This window comes from Pempheris klunzingeri, chromosome 22 (assembly GCF_042242105.1).
Source record: "Pempheris klunzingeri isolate RE-2024b chromosome 22, fPemKlu1.hap1, whole genome shotgun sequence".
Taxonomy (NCBI): domain Eukaryota; kingdom Metazoa; phylum Chordata; class Actinopteri; order Acropomatiformes; family Pempheridae; genus Pempheris; species Pempheris klunzingeri.
This window is the reverse complement of record NC_092033.1, coordinates 1,319,612-1,337,243: the sequence shown is the minus strand read 5'-3', so window position 1 is coordinate 1,337,243 and position 17,632 is coordinate 1,319,612. Positions and strand designations below refer to the sequence as shown.

Below are 17,632 nucleotides of genomic sequence, written 5' to 3'. Positions count from 1 at the left end.
GAATAAATCAACGTGTTTTAAATCTAAAGTCTATAATCAAAACAATGAAATGCCAGAAACGTTTGGTTTGGTAGTGATATTTCACTCTTGTTATTTATTACAGTTATTATTTACTCAATTATTTTGAGATTTGCTAATGTAAAGTGTAAAGTGCACCAATAAAATGCATTATTATTATTATTCAGTTTTAAAAACAAAATTGTATTAGTCTCAGTATTGCGCATGCTCAGTCTCCCTCAAAAGCCAACCAATCGGATGCGAGCAACAGTACAGTCTTATTTGCATCACGTTGATATAAATGTAGTGCTCGGTCACTTTTTCCACTCTATCCTAGTCGGTACAACAACGAAAGGGAAACATGCCTGAGACCGTGAAAGCCCCGAAGAAAGGCTCCAAGAAGGCCGTGTCCAAAGTGACCAAGACCGGCAAGAAGAAGAGGAGGACCAGGAAGGAGAGCTACGCCATCTACGTGTACAAGGTGCTGAAGCAGGTGCACCCGGACACCGGTATCTCCTCCAAGGCCATGCTGATCATGAACTCGTTCGTCAGCGACATCTTTGAGCGCATCGCCGGTGAGGCCTCCCGTCTGGCTCACTACAACAAGCGCTCCACCATCACCTCCAGGGAGATCCAGACCGCCGTCCGCCTGCTGCTGCCCGGTGAGCTGGCCAAGCACGCCGTGTCCGAGGGCACCAAGGCGGTCACCAAGTACACCAGCTCCAAGTAAAGCTGCTGACATCCAGCAACACAAAGGCCCTTTTCAGGGCCGCCCACTGCTGCAGGAAAGAGCTGCTGTCCTGTTTAATGTCCTGACTCCTGGTTTGATAATTGTCCTGTAACTAGACTGAACTGTTCTCAGTGTAGCTGGATTTAATTAGCTAAGGTGATATAAAACTAGTTTCACGTCAGTGAAGTACTAACTGATCCTGACATGCAGTGAACTGGAAGTCTGGATGCTGGCTTTTATTTTGGAGGATGAGCAGACTGTTATGACCTTATAAGGGAGTGAGCTGCTGCAAAAGTGACTACAGGTCCATTATTACTGATCCTTTCTACTCTACTTCAGTGTAGGAGGGATCAATGCTTCATAACTTATAAAGTGAATGCATCAGAAATATGCAAATTTGAATGAAATGGTCTTTATATTCTGCCATATTCATAGTTCAGGTTTGATCTATATATATTTAGATTTACTTCAATGACTTTTCTATGTCTGAATAGTCTATATTTGAATGCTGAAAGGGCGTACACCACGTCTTCCTCTTGGTGTGCTCGGTGTAGGTGAAGACCTCCTCGTGGATCAGACCCAAGATCTGCCTTGGTCACCCAGGTGATCTGTAAAGATCTGATTCAGGACGACTTTTAGGACAAATACAGAGCATTATTACAGCAGCAGTAAGAGCAGCTCTGCAGCCACATTTATACAGATCCATCTAGAAGTCTTTGTCAGCTTGTAGGTGTGGGGAATTTAATACTACTTTTAATCACTACTTATAAAGGGCTCAAACACATTACACTGTGTGCCTTAAATTTGTACTAACAATATTACATGTATAACTAACATTGTAAAACACTGGATTTGAATTAACATTAGCCATTGTATAACTACACCATATAAAATAACTACACTATATTAAACTGAATAACCTTTATTTGAACTAAGTGACCTGTGAGTGAACTAATAGTACTACATAATCAACCATTAGAGCCACCTTCTATGATACACTGGATGCTCAGTTCTTACTAACAATGTATGTGCTGTATTATATTTGCAGGGAGAGACATTAATGCAATGTATCGCTACAGGGAAGAGCCATACCCCATAGTTGTTATTGAGGGGAACCAGCACTGGCCCCAGGTTCTGAAGGGTCAGACACATGATGGTCAGGTGGGACGTTTATGGCTGGTAGACGACCTTATTGTAATGAAAGGATGAGATAGCTGCAGGAGAGGGACGCTCTCAGAATGTCTCTACTGTATGGAGCACTCACATGATAGGGAAAGGCCATCAGGGGGATACTTTCTTTGCAGGTGGATACTGACTGGAAGGTTGTGATGCCAAGAGGCTGGGACCAGCAAGGGAGGGCCAAGTCTAAACCACGGTTACTCCCCAACTAGACGACCAATCAGAAATAATTGTATTCATGCTGGAATGTATATACTGTTACTACATATGTGTTTCAGGGTTCACTCTGGGACCTGTTGGCTGCAGACTAACAGCTTGCTGACTGTGGTTTTCAGAGCTCAGACTGAGTCCTTGATCAAGATCAATACTTATTCACACAGAAAATAAAACACCTTAAATGAGAGAAGTTGCCTGTCCTTCATCGAAAAAAACCAACACGACGACATAGGCTAATAGCAAACAGGAGCTAACGTCAGCTTACAGTACATCACTGCAGACAGTAGCTAGCTAGCTATATTGATTAACATTACAGCACTCTGTGAGGTTTCTGTCCACTTTTTTCCATCATTGTAACAAAAGGACAACACGCCACCAGTTTCTCCTCCTCTTCCTCAGTCTGAGATGACTAAGACTTCTTCACATCCTTCATGTTTACTATCTACCTGGTTTGCTTCCTGTTGGCTGCTGACAACGTTCACGCTCATTATTCAGGATAAACGTATGTTAAAATATGTTATTCATGACCTAACACAAAACCATGGAGGTGATGGGAGCTCTATCAAAACTCTCATGGTTTTATTTTGACTTTGTCAGTGACAGCGAAGTCACTTGAAAGAATTAGTTTGGTGTCAGCGTAACAGACAAGAGGCACAACTCCTGCGGCCACTAGAGGGCGCTGTCACTTCAGTGTAAACCTAATTTCCATTTAGCGTTTATGAAATACATTAAAGGTGGCAAATTCATCAAGAGTCTAGTGGAGCAAGTAACAGAGACTGTTGCAGCCCAGTCGAACAGCTTCTATTGCCCGTTATCTTAACGTAAAGAACACATATCGAATATATATTATTTGTATTGCGGCTTTAACAGAAAAAATATGAGAAAAACCAATTAGTTCGCGACGACACCACTACCAGTTGCATTTTGGAACCTCGTCCCTGTTTGTGTTGTCTCTCTCTTTGTTTGGAAAGCGTCTTGATAACGCTGTTATGAATTGGTGCTATATAGATAAAGTTTTTTGATTTTTTTTTTTTTTCCGCAACTCTCCACCAGGTGGATTTGGCCTGTAGTGTGTCCTCTGCTGATTGGCTCCTCTCTCCCGCTCTTTCTCCTCTCTCTCTCAGTCTGACCAATCAGGGCTCAGCCCGCTCACTGCAGCTCATCCGAAAGAAACAGGAAGAACTGTGGCATCTTTGAACGATATTTTCACTGTTTTATTTCCCTTTTGGACATCTGGAAGTCATCTCTGTTCATCAAAGTGTAAGTCAAAGTTCTTCCTTTGTTGTTACGGGTTCTGATTTAGTTTCCACAGATGAAAAGAGAGATTAGAGTTGTAACCAACTTCCTGGAAAATAAACCACAGTCTACCTGTGATCAGCGAATCTGTTGAACACAGCGACAGTTGTTACAACCAGCATGTCTTGTTAACGTGTATAATTTATAGGGAAATTATGTCTCACTGTTGATTTCTCATCCCGTCAGTTTGAGCAGGACTTTGTTTGATTCATATTTATGTGTCCTATAACACCAGTGATGCAGTAGTAGATAGTAGATTGTGTTCACTGCATTTTCTGGAGTCTTGTAGATGATGTTATTTGCATTTAGTTTTAAAAATGAAAATATTGTTAGAACCTGTCAGACCTGTGCAACTAGTTGTACTGTAGTTTTAAAGAGCAGGTACAAGGACAGCAGAGCTAATCAGAGCGGCTGAGTCACTCTGTGAGGAGACTTTAATGTGTGATGAGCTGGTTTGAACTCAGCAACTATTTCCAGAGCTAAAACCTGCTCTGGTGTCGATCAGAGCTTCTGTTGCTGCTCTGATAGTTTGGTGTCACATTTTTCCTTCTGGTTTCAGCAGGGAGCCACGATGGGGCCAATGGTGCTTTTCAGTATTCTGCAGGATTTAACAGACAAGGAATTCAAGGCTTTCCTGTGGCATCTGAAGGAGCCTGAGGTCCTGGGCGGCTACAAGCCCATCAAACAGTGCCAGTTGGAGAAGGCAGAGAGGGGGGAAACGGTGGATCTGATGGTGAAGGCCTACACACTTGATGGAGCTCTGAAGGTGACCAAGAAGGTTTTAGAGAAGATAAACAGGAACGATCTGGTGCAGACGCTGCCAGGCACCAGTTCAGGACCAGCAGGTCAGTCACACAACTGATTTTATTTGTATTTTCAGTCAGAATTGAAAATATAACCATTGTAATATGTGATCTGTCTCAACAAACACAGCGGACAGCACTGAGGTGGAGATGAGAGACGAAGCTCCAGCAGCCACAACGTCCAGCAACCTTCAGGCTCCACTTTCCAGACAGGAAGCTCCCACCCTTGAGGAGCAGATCATCGCTGCTGTGGCTGAGTCCAGGGAGCGTAAGGGGCTCTCACAGCCGGCGCTCAAAAAGATTTTGGCCGCCAAAGGAGTGGATGTGGTCAAAAGCAACAAGGACATCAACAGGGTCACCTTAAACTTGGTGCGTGAAGGGACTCTGACCCAGACCAACAACAATGGCATCATCTTCTTCAAGCTGAAGGCGGGAGCAGCCAAGAGGGCAACTGCGGCGGCAAAAACAGCAGCCAAGAAGGCGGAAACTGCCAAGAAGGCGGCTGAAAAGGCGGCCGCAGTGAATAAACAAGCCACCAAGGAGGCAGAAACTGCCAAGGAGGCAGCTGCGGAAGCGAAAACAGCAGCCAAGAAGGCAGCTGCGGCACTGAAAACAGCAACCAAGGAGTCCACACTGAAGAAAGAAGACGCCAAGAAGGCGGCTGATAAGGCGGCAGCGGCTGAAAAGAATGCTGCAATGAAGAAAGTAGATGCAGAGGAAGCGGCTGTGGCTGAGATTTTGGCCATGGAAGAGAAGGAAGCAGCTGCCAGGAAGGTGGAAGTGATCAAGATGGCGGCAGCAGCGGCCAAGAAGCCGCAGTAGCCGCAGGGAGACGGCTCTCTCTACCTTTTTAACCCTTGAAAATTGATTTATTGTAAATTACTTCTTGCAGCCCACCTGCTGTACTTACACGACCCACCAGGGGGCCACAACCCACACTTTGGTAACCATTGTGTGGGGGCAACTTTTCCATGTGGGTTGCTGAAGGTTAGGTAGAGATTAGACGCACAGTACAACTATAAAGCACTTGCAGAGATCCTTTGAATCCGTTCCCCGTTGTATGTTTATTGAAAATTTTCTCTGTGGTTGACTTTTCCATCAAAATCAAATTGTCATGTTAAATACTCAAAAGAACAACTTATATTCTACGACCTGTGGTCATAAATCTGTTTGTCTTTCCTCTCACACAAAACAATCCCCCTGCTGTCTTCTATCACCAGATTATAATGCAGGAGGAGATGATATTGTATAATTGAATTGAATATGATATTGAATAATTGTAGCGACGTAATATTTCTCTAAATATATGTGTATATATAACTATATTTTGAACTGTTTTTTGGATCATTCATTGTTAAATACAAAATTTTCTTGGTTCATGCTTTTTGGCAACATCCAGCAACCTTCAGGCTCCACATCCCAGACAGGAAGCTCCCACCCTCCAGGAGCAGATCATCACTGCTGTGGCTGAGTCCAGGGAGCATAAGGGGCTCTCACAGCCGGCGCTCAAAAAGGTTTTGGCCGCCAAAGGAGTGGATGTGGCTAAAAGCTACAACCACAGCAACATCGTCACCTTAAACCTGGTGCGTGATGGGACCCTGACCCAGACCAAAGGTTTCGGGGCCACCGGCTCTTTCAAGCTGCCCAAGAGGCCAAAGCCGCCAAGCATGTCAAGAAAATGGCTAAAAACACACTAGCTGAAGTCAAAAAGCCCGTCGCTAAGAAAGCAGCGGCCAAGAAACTGCCAGCAAAGAAGCCAGCGGTGGCCAAGAAAGTAGCTGCCCCCAAGAAGTCCCAGAAGAAGGCACTGGTCAAGAAACCAGCAGCAAAGAAGTTCGCACAGTTCGCGAGAGAAGAACCGACTATTTTTTGGTTCCAGTTGAGAACCAACTTTTCAGGTTCCAAACCATTTTTTTCCCGTTTTGAACACGCCGGCTGGTTCAAAATCAGGTTTGGGAGCCCTGCCGGTGTGAAAGCCCTAATCTGAAGAGCAGCTCCTGAATCATGTGTTTGTAATGTTGGATTGATCAATCAGGATTTATTACAAGCTTGTAGTACTTTTAGTACTTGTAGTCCATGTTTTACTTTTGTGGCAACCATTCAGGCGGTTCTGCTCCTCCGGGTCTGATTTCTGCTTATTTTGGATTTGGAGGACAAGAAGAAAGATTCTGTAATTTTGTAAAGTGAACATCATATAAGTAAATGAAATGAAGGAGGCATTTGTCCACCATAGAATCTAAATTGGCCTCAAATTGGGCATAAAGTTAAATACACATTAGGCACCAAACAGATAAATGAACACGAACAATTTAATTTAAATAATTGAAGTAAATTGTACTGAGCAATGTCACAAACTGGCCTGAAGTCGGTGGTAAAAGAACGAATCACACATGAAGAAACATGTAAAAGAAAATGAAACGTGTTGTAAACTTAGGGTTAAAATAAAGCTGTCAATCAGGAAGGTGAGGATGAAACAAAAAACAATAAAAAAAAAAATCAGCTGTTTCTTAATCTTCACTGTGCCTGATGGGACAGAAGACTTCCTGTGATTTCTAGGAAAATAAAAGCTGTTTTGTTTCTTTGCAGATGCTTAAAAACACTGAATTACTGACCCTGGATGTCCAGACCAGATTCATGTGGTATCAAATGTTGAGACATCACTTGGTGTGAATATTACATAATGTATTGATTAAAATGTCCAACCTAATAATCTCGTTAACCTAAAATGTATTGATTAAGATATGACACTCAGCGACTAACACAATGTTTTTTACACTTTGTTTTAAAAGAGAAGAAACCACAATCTATTGGTGTAGACTGGAGTGACTACTGTTTTTATTTATAATTAAAAACCTAGTGCTGTCAGCAGGGTGTGCTGCAGGATAGAAAAGTTAGAAAAACAGTGACCCTGCATTTTGTGTTCAGGAAACTGGAACAGAACCTGAATCCTTTTTTCTTTTTTGAAAAACCAAGAAAGAAGAAGACAAACACTTCTCTGGAAAACTCACAGAGTTCATAGAAGAAAACTAAATGTTGTTTTTAATGCACATATTCACACATGATAGAACCAGTTTAAATCTAAAAGTGGGGGTGCAGCTCCAGCCATCCTGTGTGTTTGCTGCTGCCACAATAATGTGACTTTATAACAAACTGATCATCAGCAGGTGAGAGAGAAACGGTTCCGGTTCAGGCTCAGCACCGCCGCCATGTTTAGGCGGGCTTCAGTCTCCACGGCTCTCATGGGGAGTTTAAAAGCAGCCGTTGTTCCGGTCTCGCCGTCAGTCTCGCTGTGAGTCTCTCCGCCAGAAGAAGCTGCCATGGCAGAAGAAGCTCCCACCTCAGCAGCCGCCGCCGCTTCTCCAGGCCCGGCGACGGCGGCCCAGACTCAGGTGGTACAGCGGAAGCGAAAGGAACGCCCCCTCCTGAGTGAACTCATCATCAGGGCCGTGGAGGCAGCTAACGAGCGGGGCGGGGTGTCGGCCTACGCCATCAAGAAGGCTCTGATCGCCTTCGGGTGCGACATGGAGAAGAGGAACACCCGCTTCAACTCCTGCATCAAGCTGCTGGTGGAGAAGAGGATCCTGATCCGGACCAGAGGGACGGGAGCCGGCGGCTCCTACAAGGTGAACAAGAACAGGCCTGTGCCCAAACGCAAGAAGTCCGAAGCCGCGAAAAAGGAAGCCGCGAAGAAGAAAGCTGCCAGGAAGAAGAAATTAGCAGCAAGGAAAGCCGCGAGAAACAAGAAGTTAGCGGCAAAGAGAGCCGAGAAAAAGAAGGAATTAGCGGCCATGAAGGCAGAGGAAGCCGAGGAGGCCTGCTCCGGGAGTAAAGATGAAAAGATGACATTTAAGACTGAGATTAAGACTGAGATTAAGGAGGAGGCCATCTCATGAGAGAAGTCTGTAAACACCCACACCAAAGGCTCTTTACAGAGCCGCCCACACGCCCCTGAAAGAGCCTCTTCCCACTCTGCAATATTATTGTTGTTGTTTTCCAAACCGGAAACACTTGTTTATATTCAGACTGAATGAGGAGACTGTACTTCCGGGTCTGAACGGAGAGACATTGAGGCGATTTCTCTCCTGATTTATCAGCTCAGTGAACATTTTCTGCTCTCAGTCGCTAGTTTACGGTCTTCTTCAGCACCGCAGGAGGTTCATTTAGTAAGTTATGGTGTTACTTAGAGGGAGATGGACTGTAAAGCTGGATGTGCCTTAGGGCGGGACTAGGATGGGACTGACCAATCAGAGGTGGCCTATGTTGCACGCACGTCACTTCTGGTGGCAACGATCAAAGATGGCGGCGCCCATGAAGTGAAACTCAAAACCATGTGAGACCATGTGGTGTTTTGGCTCTTTTGTGTGATTGTTGCCGGAAGTAAGCCTCGACTTTGTTATCGGTCGGTAACCATCACATAAACATCACATTGTCTCTCATGCAGAATTCAAAACTGATTCAAATATTGTATGAAAGTCAAAATGAATGTGACTGCAATGCAGAAGTACATTCAAATCAGATTGATTATCAGCATTTCTAATTCTATTGTCAATTGTAACTTTGTAAATTTCAAATAAAGGAATATCTTTTTATTATGGCATCTAGTTTAAAAGTTTTATTCATCCGTGTGTGTGTGTGTGTGTGTGTAAATATAATGTCTGCATATAAAAGCAGTGATGCTTCAGGCTGGAAACTGGATGAAAGATAGAAATAAACCAGTAAAGCGCCACAGAGGCATTAAGTTTAGATACTTTGCATGAGTGTTTCCCACATTTTATTGAAGAGATCCATAAAATGTCCCTAAAATAACAGTGTCAATGTGCCTTTTTTCTTCCTGAAGTCGATCGTCGTGTCCTTGGTCTTGCCAGCGTTGATGTGAAGCTGGTTGAGTTCAGACCTGCCAGTTCGTCCACGTCCACTCACGGCTGCATCATCACTGAACTTGTGGATGTGACCGTCTACAGCTTTGTGTCTGAAGTGTGAGGTGAGGAGAGAACCGGCCCCTGTGCTGCACTCTGAAGTTTTCATTAGCAGGAAACAAGGATGACGTGGACCCGAAGAACAAGTTAATAATCTATTTTCATACATGTAACAAGCCGTAAAGCTGCAAATGTAAGAAATTAAGTGCAAAAAGTGGATCTTTAAGACTATTTAACTTTAAAAACAATGCAGCTTGCAGTATGTTTGTCTGCAGCTGTAAATTAAGTCTTAAGTCTTTTTTAGGACAAACACAGAGCATTATTACAACAGCAGTAAGAGAGGAGACACATTTAAACTCATCTCAAAATCTTTTGTAGCTTCTGGGCGAAAGTAAGAATTAGTTTGGCGTAACAGAGACAAGAGAATTTCATTCATCAAGAGTCCAGTGGAGCATTTAAAGTAACAGAGACTGTTGCAGCCCAGTCAAAGAGCTCCTACTGGCCCTGTGTTTTTTTCTGTGCACAGTTTTTTAGAGAAACTTTGTTTTTTCTGCAGCTTCCTGTGGGTTTGGAGGGATCCACTGCTGATTGGCTCCTCTCTCTCTCTCTCTTCTCCCTTGCTCTCTCTTTGTCTACTCAGTCGCTCACTGCAGTTCATTTTAAAGAAACAGGAAGAACCTTTGAACCACATTTTCTGTATGTGTGAATCAGAACTGCTGATGACTCGAAATTTCCCCATTGTGGGATAAATAAAGGAATATCTATCTATCTATCTATCTATCTATCCTTCATAAACAGGAAGAACCTTTGAAGGACTGTTTTATTTCCCTGTTTTCGGACTTCTGGAAGTCGTCTCTGTTGACCGAAGTGTAAGTCAAACTTCCTCCTTTGCTGTTTCGGCTTCTGATTTAGTTTCCACAGATGAAAAGAGAGATTAGAGTTGTAACCAACTTCCTGGAAAATAAACCACAGTCTACCTGTGATCAGCAAATCTGTTGAACACAGCCACAGTTGTTACAACCAGCATGCCTTGTTAATATGTGTATAATTTATGGGGAAATTGTGTAATTATGATGATGATCCACTGCTGATTGGCTCCTCTCTCTCTCAGTCTGACCAATCAGGGCTCAGCCCGCTCACTGCAGCTCATTTTAAAGAAACAGGAAGAACCTTTGAACCACATTTTCACTGTTTTATTTCCCTTTTTGTGGACTTCTGGCAGTCGTCTCTGTCGATCGAAGTGTAAGTGAAAGTTCTTCCTTTGCTGTTACGGCTTCTGATTTAGTTTCTACAGAAAAGAGAGATTAGAGTTGTAACCAACTTCCTGGAAAAGAAACCACAGTTTACCTGTTCAGACCTGTAAACTATGTGTGATCAGAATATCTGCACAGTTGTTACAACCAGCATGTCTTTTTAATACGTGTATAATTTATGGGGAAATTATGTCTCACAGCTGATTTCATATTTGATTCATCATGATTCATATTTATGTGGCCCATAAGAGGTTAACACCAGTGGTGCAGTAGTAGATAGTAGATTGTGTTCACTGTATTTTCTGGAGTCTTGTAGATGATGTTATTGGCATTTAGTTTTAAAAATGAAAATATTGTTAGAATACAGCCAAGTCAGACCTGAAAACAGCAGGTACAAGGACAGCAGAGCTAATCAGAGCGGCTGAGTCACTCTGTGAGGAGACTTTAATGTGTGATGAGCTGGTTTGAACTCAGCAACTATTTCCAGAGCTAAAACCTGCTCTGGTGTCGATCAGAGCTTCTGTTGCTGCTCTGATAGTTTGGTGTCACATTTTTCCTTCTGGTTTCAGCAGGGAGCCACGATGGGGCCAATGGTGCTTTTCAGTATTCTGCAGGATTTAACAGACAAGGAATTCAAGGATTTCCTGTGGCATCTGAAGGAGCCTGAGGTCCTGGGCGGCTACAAGCCCATCAAACAGTGCCAGTTGGAGAAGGCAGAGAGGGGGGAAACGGTGGATCTGATGGTGAAGGCCTACACACTTGATGGAGCTCTGAAGGTGACCAAGAAGGTTTTAGAGAAGATGAACAGGAACGATCTGGTGCAGAGGCTGCCAGGCACCAGTTCAGGACCAGAAGGTCAGTCACACTTCTGATTTTATTTGTATTTTCAGTCAGAATTGAAATTTCCCCATTGTGGGATAAATAAAGGAATATCTTATCTTAGAATTGAAAATATAATAAATGTAATATGTGATCTCTCTTGACAAACACAGCAGAATGCATTAAGGTGGAGATGACAGATGAAGCTCCAGTAGCCAAGCGGCCCAAGAAAGAGCCCGCTATAGTGAAGAAGCCTGCAGCCATGGAGGCAGCGAAGATAGCAACGGCTGAGATGATGCTAGCGGCCAAGATGGCTACAGAGGCAGTGAAGGCAGCTGCTACAGCGAAGAAAGCAGCGGCTGAGAAGGCGTCAGTGGCCAAGGTGGCGGTAGCAGTCGGGAAGGTGGCAGCGGCCGAGAAGGCGGCCGAAAAAGCAGCTGAAGCGAAGGAAGCAGCCGCCAAGAAGGCAGCAGTGGCCAAGACGGCGGCCATGGCAGCAAATAAAGCAATTGCTGAGATGGCAGCAGTGGCCAAGAAGGCGGAAGCAGCTGAGAAGGTGGCCGCAACGAAGAAAGCAGCGGCTGAGAAGGCGGCTGAGAAGGCAGCAGCGGCCGAGAGGGTGGCGGCAACAAAGAAAGCAGCAGCCGAGAAGGCAGCAGCAGCCGCAGGGAGACGGCTCTCTCTGCCTTCTACACCCTCCATGTCTTTGTTTGCTGATGAGAAACTTGATTTGTTGTAAATTACTTCTTGCAGCCCACCTGCATACTGCTGTTCCTGAATGAAGATTTTATACTGATGAATGAAGTTTTTTTGTTTTTCTTTCATTTACACAACAATTACAATTCTCAGGCTCTTCCAGCAGCAAACAGTACAGCATCACAAATGTGGTAAATGTATACACATATAAATGAACTGAGATGTAAACTGGCTGTAAAGAGTAAACATCACTATCTACAAAAAAAAAGAGATTTGAATTTACAGAAAAAAACATCAAAATTAATATCTTCATCAGATCAAATCACTGAATCACTTCACAAGACGTAAGTGGAAAAGAATAATTTCAAACATGAAGTAAACCCTGTTGTGTGTATATATATATATGTATACATTTAATATAAAAACTGTGCCGAGGCATCGGAGTGTGTCAAGAAGTCCAGGAAGTCTGTTATCTTGCTTCATTGGCCCGAAGCTTCGCTGGTAGGAAGTGGTTTGGGTGTTGGTGTGATTTAGAACACATACACTACTCACTAAAAGTTAGGGATATTCAACTTTCAGGTGAAATTTATGGAAAATATAAAAAGTGAATGCTACAGTGATATTATATCATGAAAGTAGGACATTTAAGTAGAAGCATGCACTGGTAGTTTCTTCATTTTAAACAATTTACTGAAAGAAACGCTGACTTCTCACCGTTCAAGGCCTTCTCGAACTCTTCTTTATCTCAAGAATGCAAGCACAGTCTGATACATCCTACGCCAACACACGTCTCTTTGGTCTGTGTAAAGGTCACAGCAACCATCACACAGTCCAGCATCAGGCTAAAACTTCATGATAATAAAGCATAAATGTACTAACATAAAAATGTATTAGCATAAGCGTGTCTGCACATTTTCTATTTCCTAACAGAGGGTAAACGTAAAATTGGGACGTGGCCAAAGGACGTCCACTCCTCTCCTTTCTGTGACTCTTCCAGTCTCTGTATCACTGTTCCAACCTCCTGATGACACTCTGTGACCCTCTAAGCTCAGTGAACACCTCCGTCTGAGGACTTCCTGTTTGAAGCCTCCAGTGTTGAGGTGCTGCTGATCAACTGTTAGGTGTCGTCTTGGTCTCATGATGTCAGAATGTGAACAGCAGGATGAGGAGGACTGTTTAAATACCAATTCTAACTGAAGCAGGAAATGTATTGGTGGTGGTTCATCCTGAAATTTCACCTGAAAGCCGAATATCCCAAACTTTTTGTGAGTAGTGCATGAAGCACATGTGCAAAATGTGCATGTTAGTGTTTGTGTTGGAGCTTTGCTAATTTCATGGAGTCCACTAAAAGGAGGAGGGTTTCCCCTGTATGCAGAGACGGCGCTGCTGCAAGCCTTAAGAAAAAACAATTAAAACAATAAATGAAATAAAATAAATAATAGTAATAATGTCTTGAAAATAAAAAATGAATAAATATTCCCCTCGTCAAGGGAACTCATATTTGTCATATTGATGAAGAGGTTGAAATGAAGCAAAGGTGCCCAATAATGCTGCTGTAGATACTGCAGCTACTGTGCAACTATATAATTCTAGTGCAGCCTCTTTTGTTTCAGCAGTGCAGAACCACTACTAGACAACTGATGTTATTGATGTTATGCTGAACACATCAGTCGCCGTCTTTCTGCTGCAGCTACATGTTCTGCTTGTTCTGTTCATTCTAGTTTGATGTTGTCTTGTTTGTTCATTCTGTTTCTATAAGGCTCATTGTTACCAAGGGTTCACTGACCATAGCACCATCTCCATTTGTTAGTGGGAAGAAAAAGGAAAAAAATACTATATATATGTAACAGGTGTGTTCAAACAATGTTTATTTCACCAAATATCCATCCCCTTGATCAAGTGATCATTTTGTTTTTATTGTTAGTGTGTACATAATTCCATGTATTTTTGTAATTTATTCTGGAAGACTTTTATTTTCTTAAATGACTTTTGGTCTTCCACTGACGTCACTACCTGTCAATTCGCCCCGCCTTCTCAGTCGGCTGGAGCCCCGCTGAGCACAGGTGAGTGTTGTTTCCGTCACTACAGGTTAAAATATGCTAAAAGCGTTAAATAGCGGGTTCTGTTAGACTCACAGACTGTTTAACGGCCTCAGGTCAGTTGGTACAGGAGTGTACAGTTGTTTTTGTAAAGTACAGCACTTTTATGTGCTAATATATGCTAATTTATGTGCTAATATGCAAATTTACGATGCTAAGCTAGGTTGCTGGAGCATTCATGCGGTTTCTCATGCGGTTCGCGCTTTTTGGACCTTTGTCTTTAAGGGTGTGAATGGAGGAGCCAGGTTAAGAAAAGCTGCTGTGAACAGGTATGTGAGGTTCCCCATTTGTATTGTGTATAATGATTTTCAGCACTATGGAGACAATTGTTTGTTAATGTTCATAAGGTAAAATATAAAATTTGCTACTGGTGGGAGGGAGAGTAATTCCTCTAGGCATTATATATGGTTTTCTTTAATATGAAATTGTAACTATACGATCACAATATGCTGTTTTCTTTTAATAATCCTATGATGAATGTTACTCAGTCGGCTGGAGGCCCCGCTGAGGAGGAGGTGTGCACGGAGGAGCCAGTTTATGAAAAGCTGCTGTACTGTCTTTTATTTTTGAACAGAACAGTGTTGCTAAAAAGTCTGCTAAAATTACACATGACCACCAGTTACACTTTGAAAAATAACTTAACTAATGCTGGAAATGACTAAATCTCTCTTTCACTTCTATAAATCAGCTACCTGGATATTCTTAATGATGCTGAAAGGCCTCTGTTTCAGTGCCAGATCCTCCTCCCTCTGTTTAGTTTGCTGCTCTGACTCCTCGTCCTCTCCGCCATCTTGCAGCCTGCTGTGTTTCCACATGAACCACTAATGATCTAACAGGAGTTAAGTTTCAGTTTCATTTCTCCACATTCACGACTTTACTATCAAGCTCATCACACAAGTATTGATCAATACCGATACCAATGATGGTATCGATCAATCGATATTTTTCATAGATCGGCTCACCACTAGTAACAAAACCATAACTTGTATATAATCTGTCCGGATCACTGGGATAAAGGAGTGTTTAGGATTTGGCCTGGAGGGATCCACTGCTGATTGGCTCCTCTCTCCCGCTCTTTCTCTCTCTTTGTTTACTCCGTCGTTCACTGCAGCTCATCCGAAAGAAACAGGAAGAACTGTGGCATCTTTGAACGATATTTTCACTGTTTTATTTCCCTTTTGGACATCTGGAAGTCGTCTCTGTTCATCGAAATGTAAGTCAAAGTTCTTCCTTTGTTGTTACGGGTTCTGATTTAGTTTCCACAGATGAAAAGAGAGATCAGAGTTGTAACCAACTTCCCAGAAAATAAACCACAGTCTACCTGTGATCAGCGAATCTGTTGAACACATTAGTCTTTAATAGTGTTTTTACAGTGACTGTTGACTGTCTTCTGCTTCCTTTTTAGTTTAATTTGAAGGATGTGTTGTAGTTAGTCCGCTCGGCCTGGCAGGCTCGTGGATGTAAAGACCTGAGGCTAATGTACCTGTTAGTGTTCGTGTGGAGTTTTGCCAGTTTGCCTGTGACACAGAGGAGCCACAGATGAAAAGAGAGATCAGAGTTGTAGCAAACTTCCTGGAGAACAAACCGTTTACCTGTTCAGACCTGTAAACTACCTGTGATCTGCACAGTTGTTACAACCAACATGTCTTGTTAACGTGTATAATTTATAGGGAAATTATGTCTCACTGTTGATTTCTCATCCCGTCAGTTTGAGCAGGACTTTGTTTGATTCATATTTATGTGGCCTATAACACCAGTGGTGCAGTAGTAGATAGTGTTCACTGTATTTTCTGGAGTCTTGTAGATGATGTTGTTTGCATTTAGTTGAAAAATGAAAATATTGTTAGAATACAGCCAAGTCAGACTTGAAAACAGCAGGTACAAGGACAGCAGAGCTAATCAGAGCGGCTGAGTCACTCTGTGAGGAGACTTTAATGTGTGATGAGCTGGTTTGAACTCAGCAACTATTTCCAGAGCTAAAACCTGCTCTGGTGTCGATCAGAGCTTCTGTTGCTGCTCTGATAGTTTGGTGTCACATTTTTCCTTCTGGTTTCAGCAGGGAGCCACGATGGGGCCAGAGGTGCTTTTGAGAGTTCTGCAGGGTTTAACAGACGATGAATTCAAGGTATTCCTGTGGCGTCTGAAGATGCCTGACGTCCTGTGCGGCTACCAGCCCATAAATGAGTGCCAGTTGGAGAAGGCACAGAGGTGGGACACAGTGGATCTGATGGTGAAGGCCTACACACCTGATGGAGCTCTGAAGGTGACCAAAAATATTTTAGGGAAGATGAACAGGAACGATCTGGTGCAGACGCTGCCTGGCACCAGTTCAGGACCAGCAGGTCAGTCACACAACTGATTTTATTTGTATTTTCAGATGAAAAAGTTAGAATTGAAAATATAACAAATATAATATGTGACCTCTCTTGACAAACACAGTGAACAGCACTGAGGTGCAGATGAGAGACGAAGCTCCAGCAGCCACAACGTCCAGAAACCTTCAGGCTCCACATCCCAGACAGGAAGCTCCCACCCTTGAGGAGCAGATCATCACTGCTGTGGCTGAGTCCAGTGAGCGTAAGGGGCTCTCACGGCCGGAGCTCAGAAAGGTTTTGGCTGCCAAAGGAGTGGATGTGGCTAAAAGCAACAAGGACATCAACAGGGTCACCTTAAACCTGGTGCGTGATGGGACTCTGACCCAGAACAATGGCATCTTCAAGCTGGCCAAGGAGCCCAAAACTGCCAAGAAAGGTCCCACTACAGTGAAGAAGCCTGCAGCTGCAGCGAAAGCTGCAGCCAATGAAGCGGCTGTGGCCGGGAAGGCGGCAGCAAAGAAGAGAGCAGCTGCCGACAAGGCGGCTGAAAAGGCGGCTGCAGTGAAAAAAAGTGCCACAGAGAAGGCCGAAGCAGCCAAGGAGGCCGAGGCGGCAGCGAAAATAGCAGCCAAGAAAGCAGCTGTGACAGAGAAGGCAGCTGCAGCGAAGAGAAAAGCCGCCAAGGAGGAGGCTGAGAAGGCAGCAGCGGCTGACGAGGACGCTGCAATGAAGGAAGCAGATGCCAAGAAAGCGGCTAAGGCTGCGAGGTTGGCCATAGTAGCGAAGGAAGCAGCCGCCAACGAGGCGGAAGCAGCCAAGAGAGCGGCAGCAACCAAGAAGGCTGACGCGGCCGAGAAGGTGTTAGCTACGAAGAAAGCAGCAGCCAAGAAAGCAGAAGCAGTGGCTGAGAAGGCGGCAATAGCTGCAGGGAGACGGCTCTCTGACTTCTTCACCCTTGAAAATTGAAAATTTGTAAATTACTTCTTGCAGCCCACCTGCTGTACCTACATGACCCATCAGGGGGCCACAACCCACACTTTGGGAACCACTGTTTTAAGACACCAGGTAGAAAACTTGAGTTCTCCTTTTTTGTTTTGGTTTGATTGTGGCAAAACCTTTTAACTTGGAAAAATACTGCAGTTTCTGAATGAAAATTGTACAGATTAAATTTGTATTTTTTAAAAGTTCTCTGTTTTCCTTTCATTTACACAAAAATTACAGTGCTCAGGCTCTTCAGGTGTTACTTAGAACATATATACAGCACATCTGCAGTGGAGACGTGTGGGTGAGGTGATATCAGCAGGATGGCTAGG

At 43.6% G+C, this 17,632-nt stretch overlaps 5 protein-coding genes across 11 annotated transcripts; all 5 read left to right on the top strand.

The window, feature by feature from the left end:
- Window positions 1-358: 358 nt before the first annotated feature.
- LOC139221933 (histone H2B 1/2-like) lies at window positions 359-872 on the top strand. Its single transcript, XM_070853880.1, has one exon. It carries the CDS (start codon window positions 359-361, stop codon window positions 725-727), a length of 369 nt encoding a protein of 122 aa, XP_070709981.1. The 3' UTR covers window positions 728-872.
- Window positions 873-3,361: 2,489 nt separating this feature from the next.
- On the top strand, window positions 3,362-5,632 carry LOC139221917 (histone H1-like). The gene is made up of 3 exons (XM_070853866.1): window positions 3,362-3,382; window positions 3,978-4,263; window positions 4,352-5,632. Exons 2-3 carry the CDS (start codon window positions 3,990-3,992, stop codon window positions 5,041-5,043), a joined length of 966 nt encoding a protein of 321 aa, XP_070709967.1. The 5' UTR covers window positions 3,362-3,382; window positions 3,978-3,989; the 3' UTR covers window positions 5,044-5,632.
- A 1,769-nt stretch (window positions 5,633-7,401) lies between these two features.
- LOC139222209 (histone H1-like) lies at window positions 7,402-8,791 on the top strand. The gene has a single exon (XM_070854189.1). The coding sequence runs from the start codon at window positions 7,539-7,541 to the stop codon at window positions 8,112-8,114; it is 576 nt and encodes a 191-aa protein (XP_070710290.1). The 5' UTR covers window positions 7,402-7,538; the 3' UTR covers window positions 8,115-8,791.
- A 1,082-nt stretch (window positions 8,792-9,873) lies between these two features.
- On the top strand, window positions 9,874-12,009 carry LOC139222207 (DNA-binding protein HupB-like). 6 transcript variants are annotated; one of them, XM_070854188.1, is made up of 4 exons: window positions 9,939-10,006; window positions 10,249-10,379; window positions 10,960-11,245; window positions 11,386-12,009. In XM_070854188.1, exons 3-4 carry the CDS (start codon window positions 10,972-10,974, stop codon window positions 11,946-11,948), a joined length of 837 nt encoding a protein of 278 aa, XP_070710289.1. In that variant the 5' UTR covers window positions 9,939-10,006; window positions 10,249-10,379; window positions 10,960-10,971; the 3' UTR covers window positions 11,949-12,009. The 6 variants fall into 6 exon arrangements, with proteins under 6 accessions (XP_070710288.1, XP_070710287.1, XP_070710289.1 ...); XM_070854185.1 differs by having other exon boundaries at window positions 9,947-10,006; window positions 10,963-11,245; window positions 11,383-12,009; XM_070854183.1 differs by having other exon boundaries at window positions 9,947-10,006; window positions 11,383-12,009.
- Window positions 12,010-15,026: 3,017 nt separating this feature from the next.
- Window positions 15,027-17,472, top strand: LOC139222068 (histone H1-like). 2 transcript variants are annotated; one of them, XM_070854038.1, is made up of 3 exons: window positions 15,027-15,217; window positions 16,064-16,346; window positions 16,444-17,472. In XM_070854038.1, the coding sequence occupies exons 2-3, from the start codon at window positions 16,073-16,075 to the stop codon at window positions 17,283-17,285; spliced, it is 1,116 nt and encodes a 371-aa protein (XP_070710139.1). In that variant the 5' UTR covers window positions 15,027-15,217; window positions 16,064-16,072; the 3' UTR covers window positions 17,286-17,472. The 2 variants fall into 2 exon arrangements, with proteins under 2 accessions (XP_070710139.1, XP_070710138.1); XM_070854037.1 differs by having other exon boundaries at window positions 16,061-16,346.
- The last annotated feature ends 160 nt before the right edge of the window (window positions 17,473-17,632 follow it).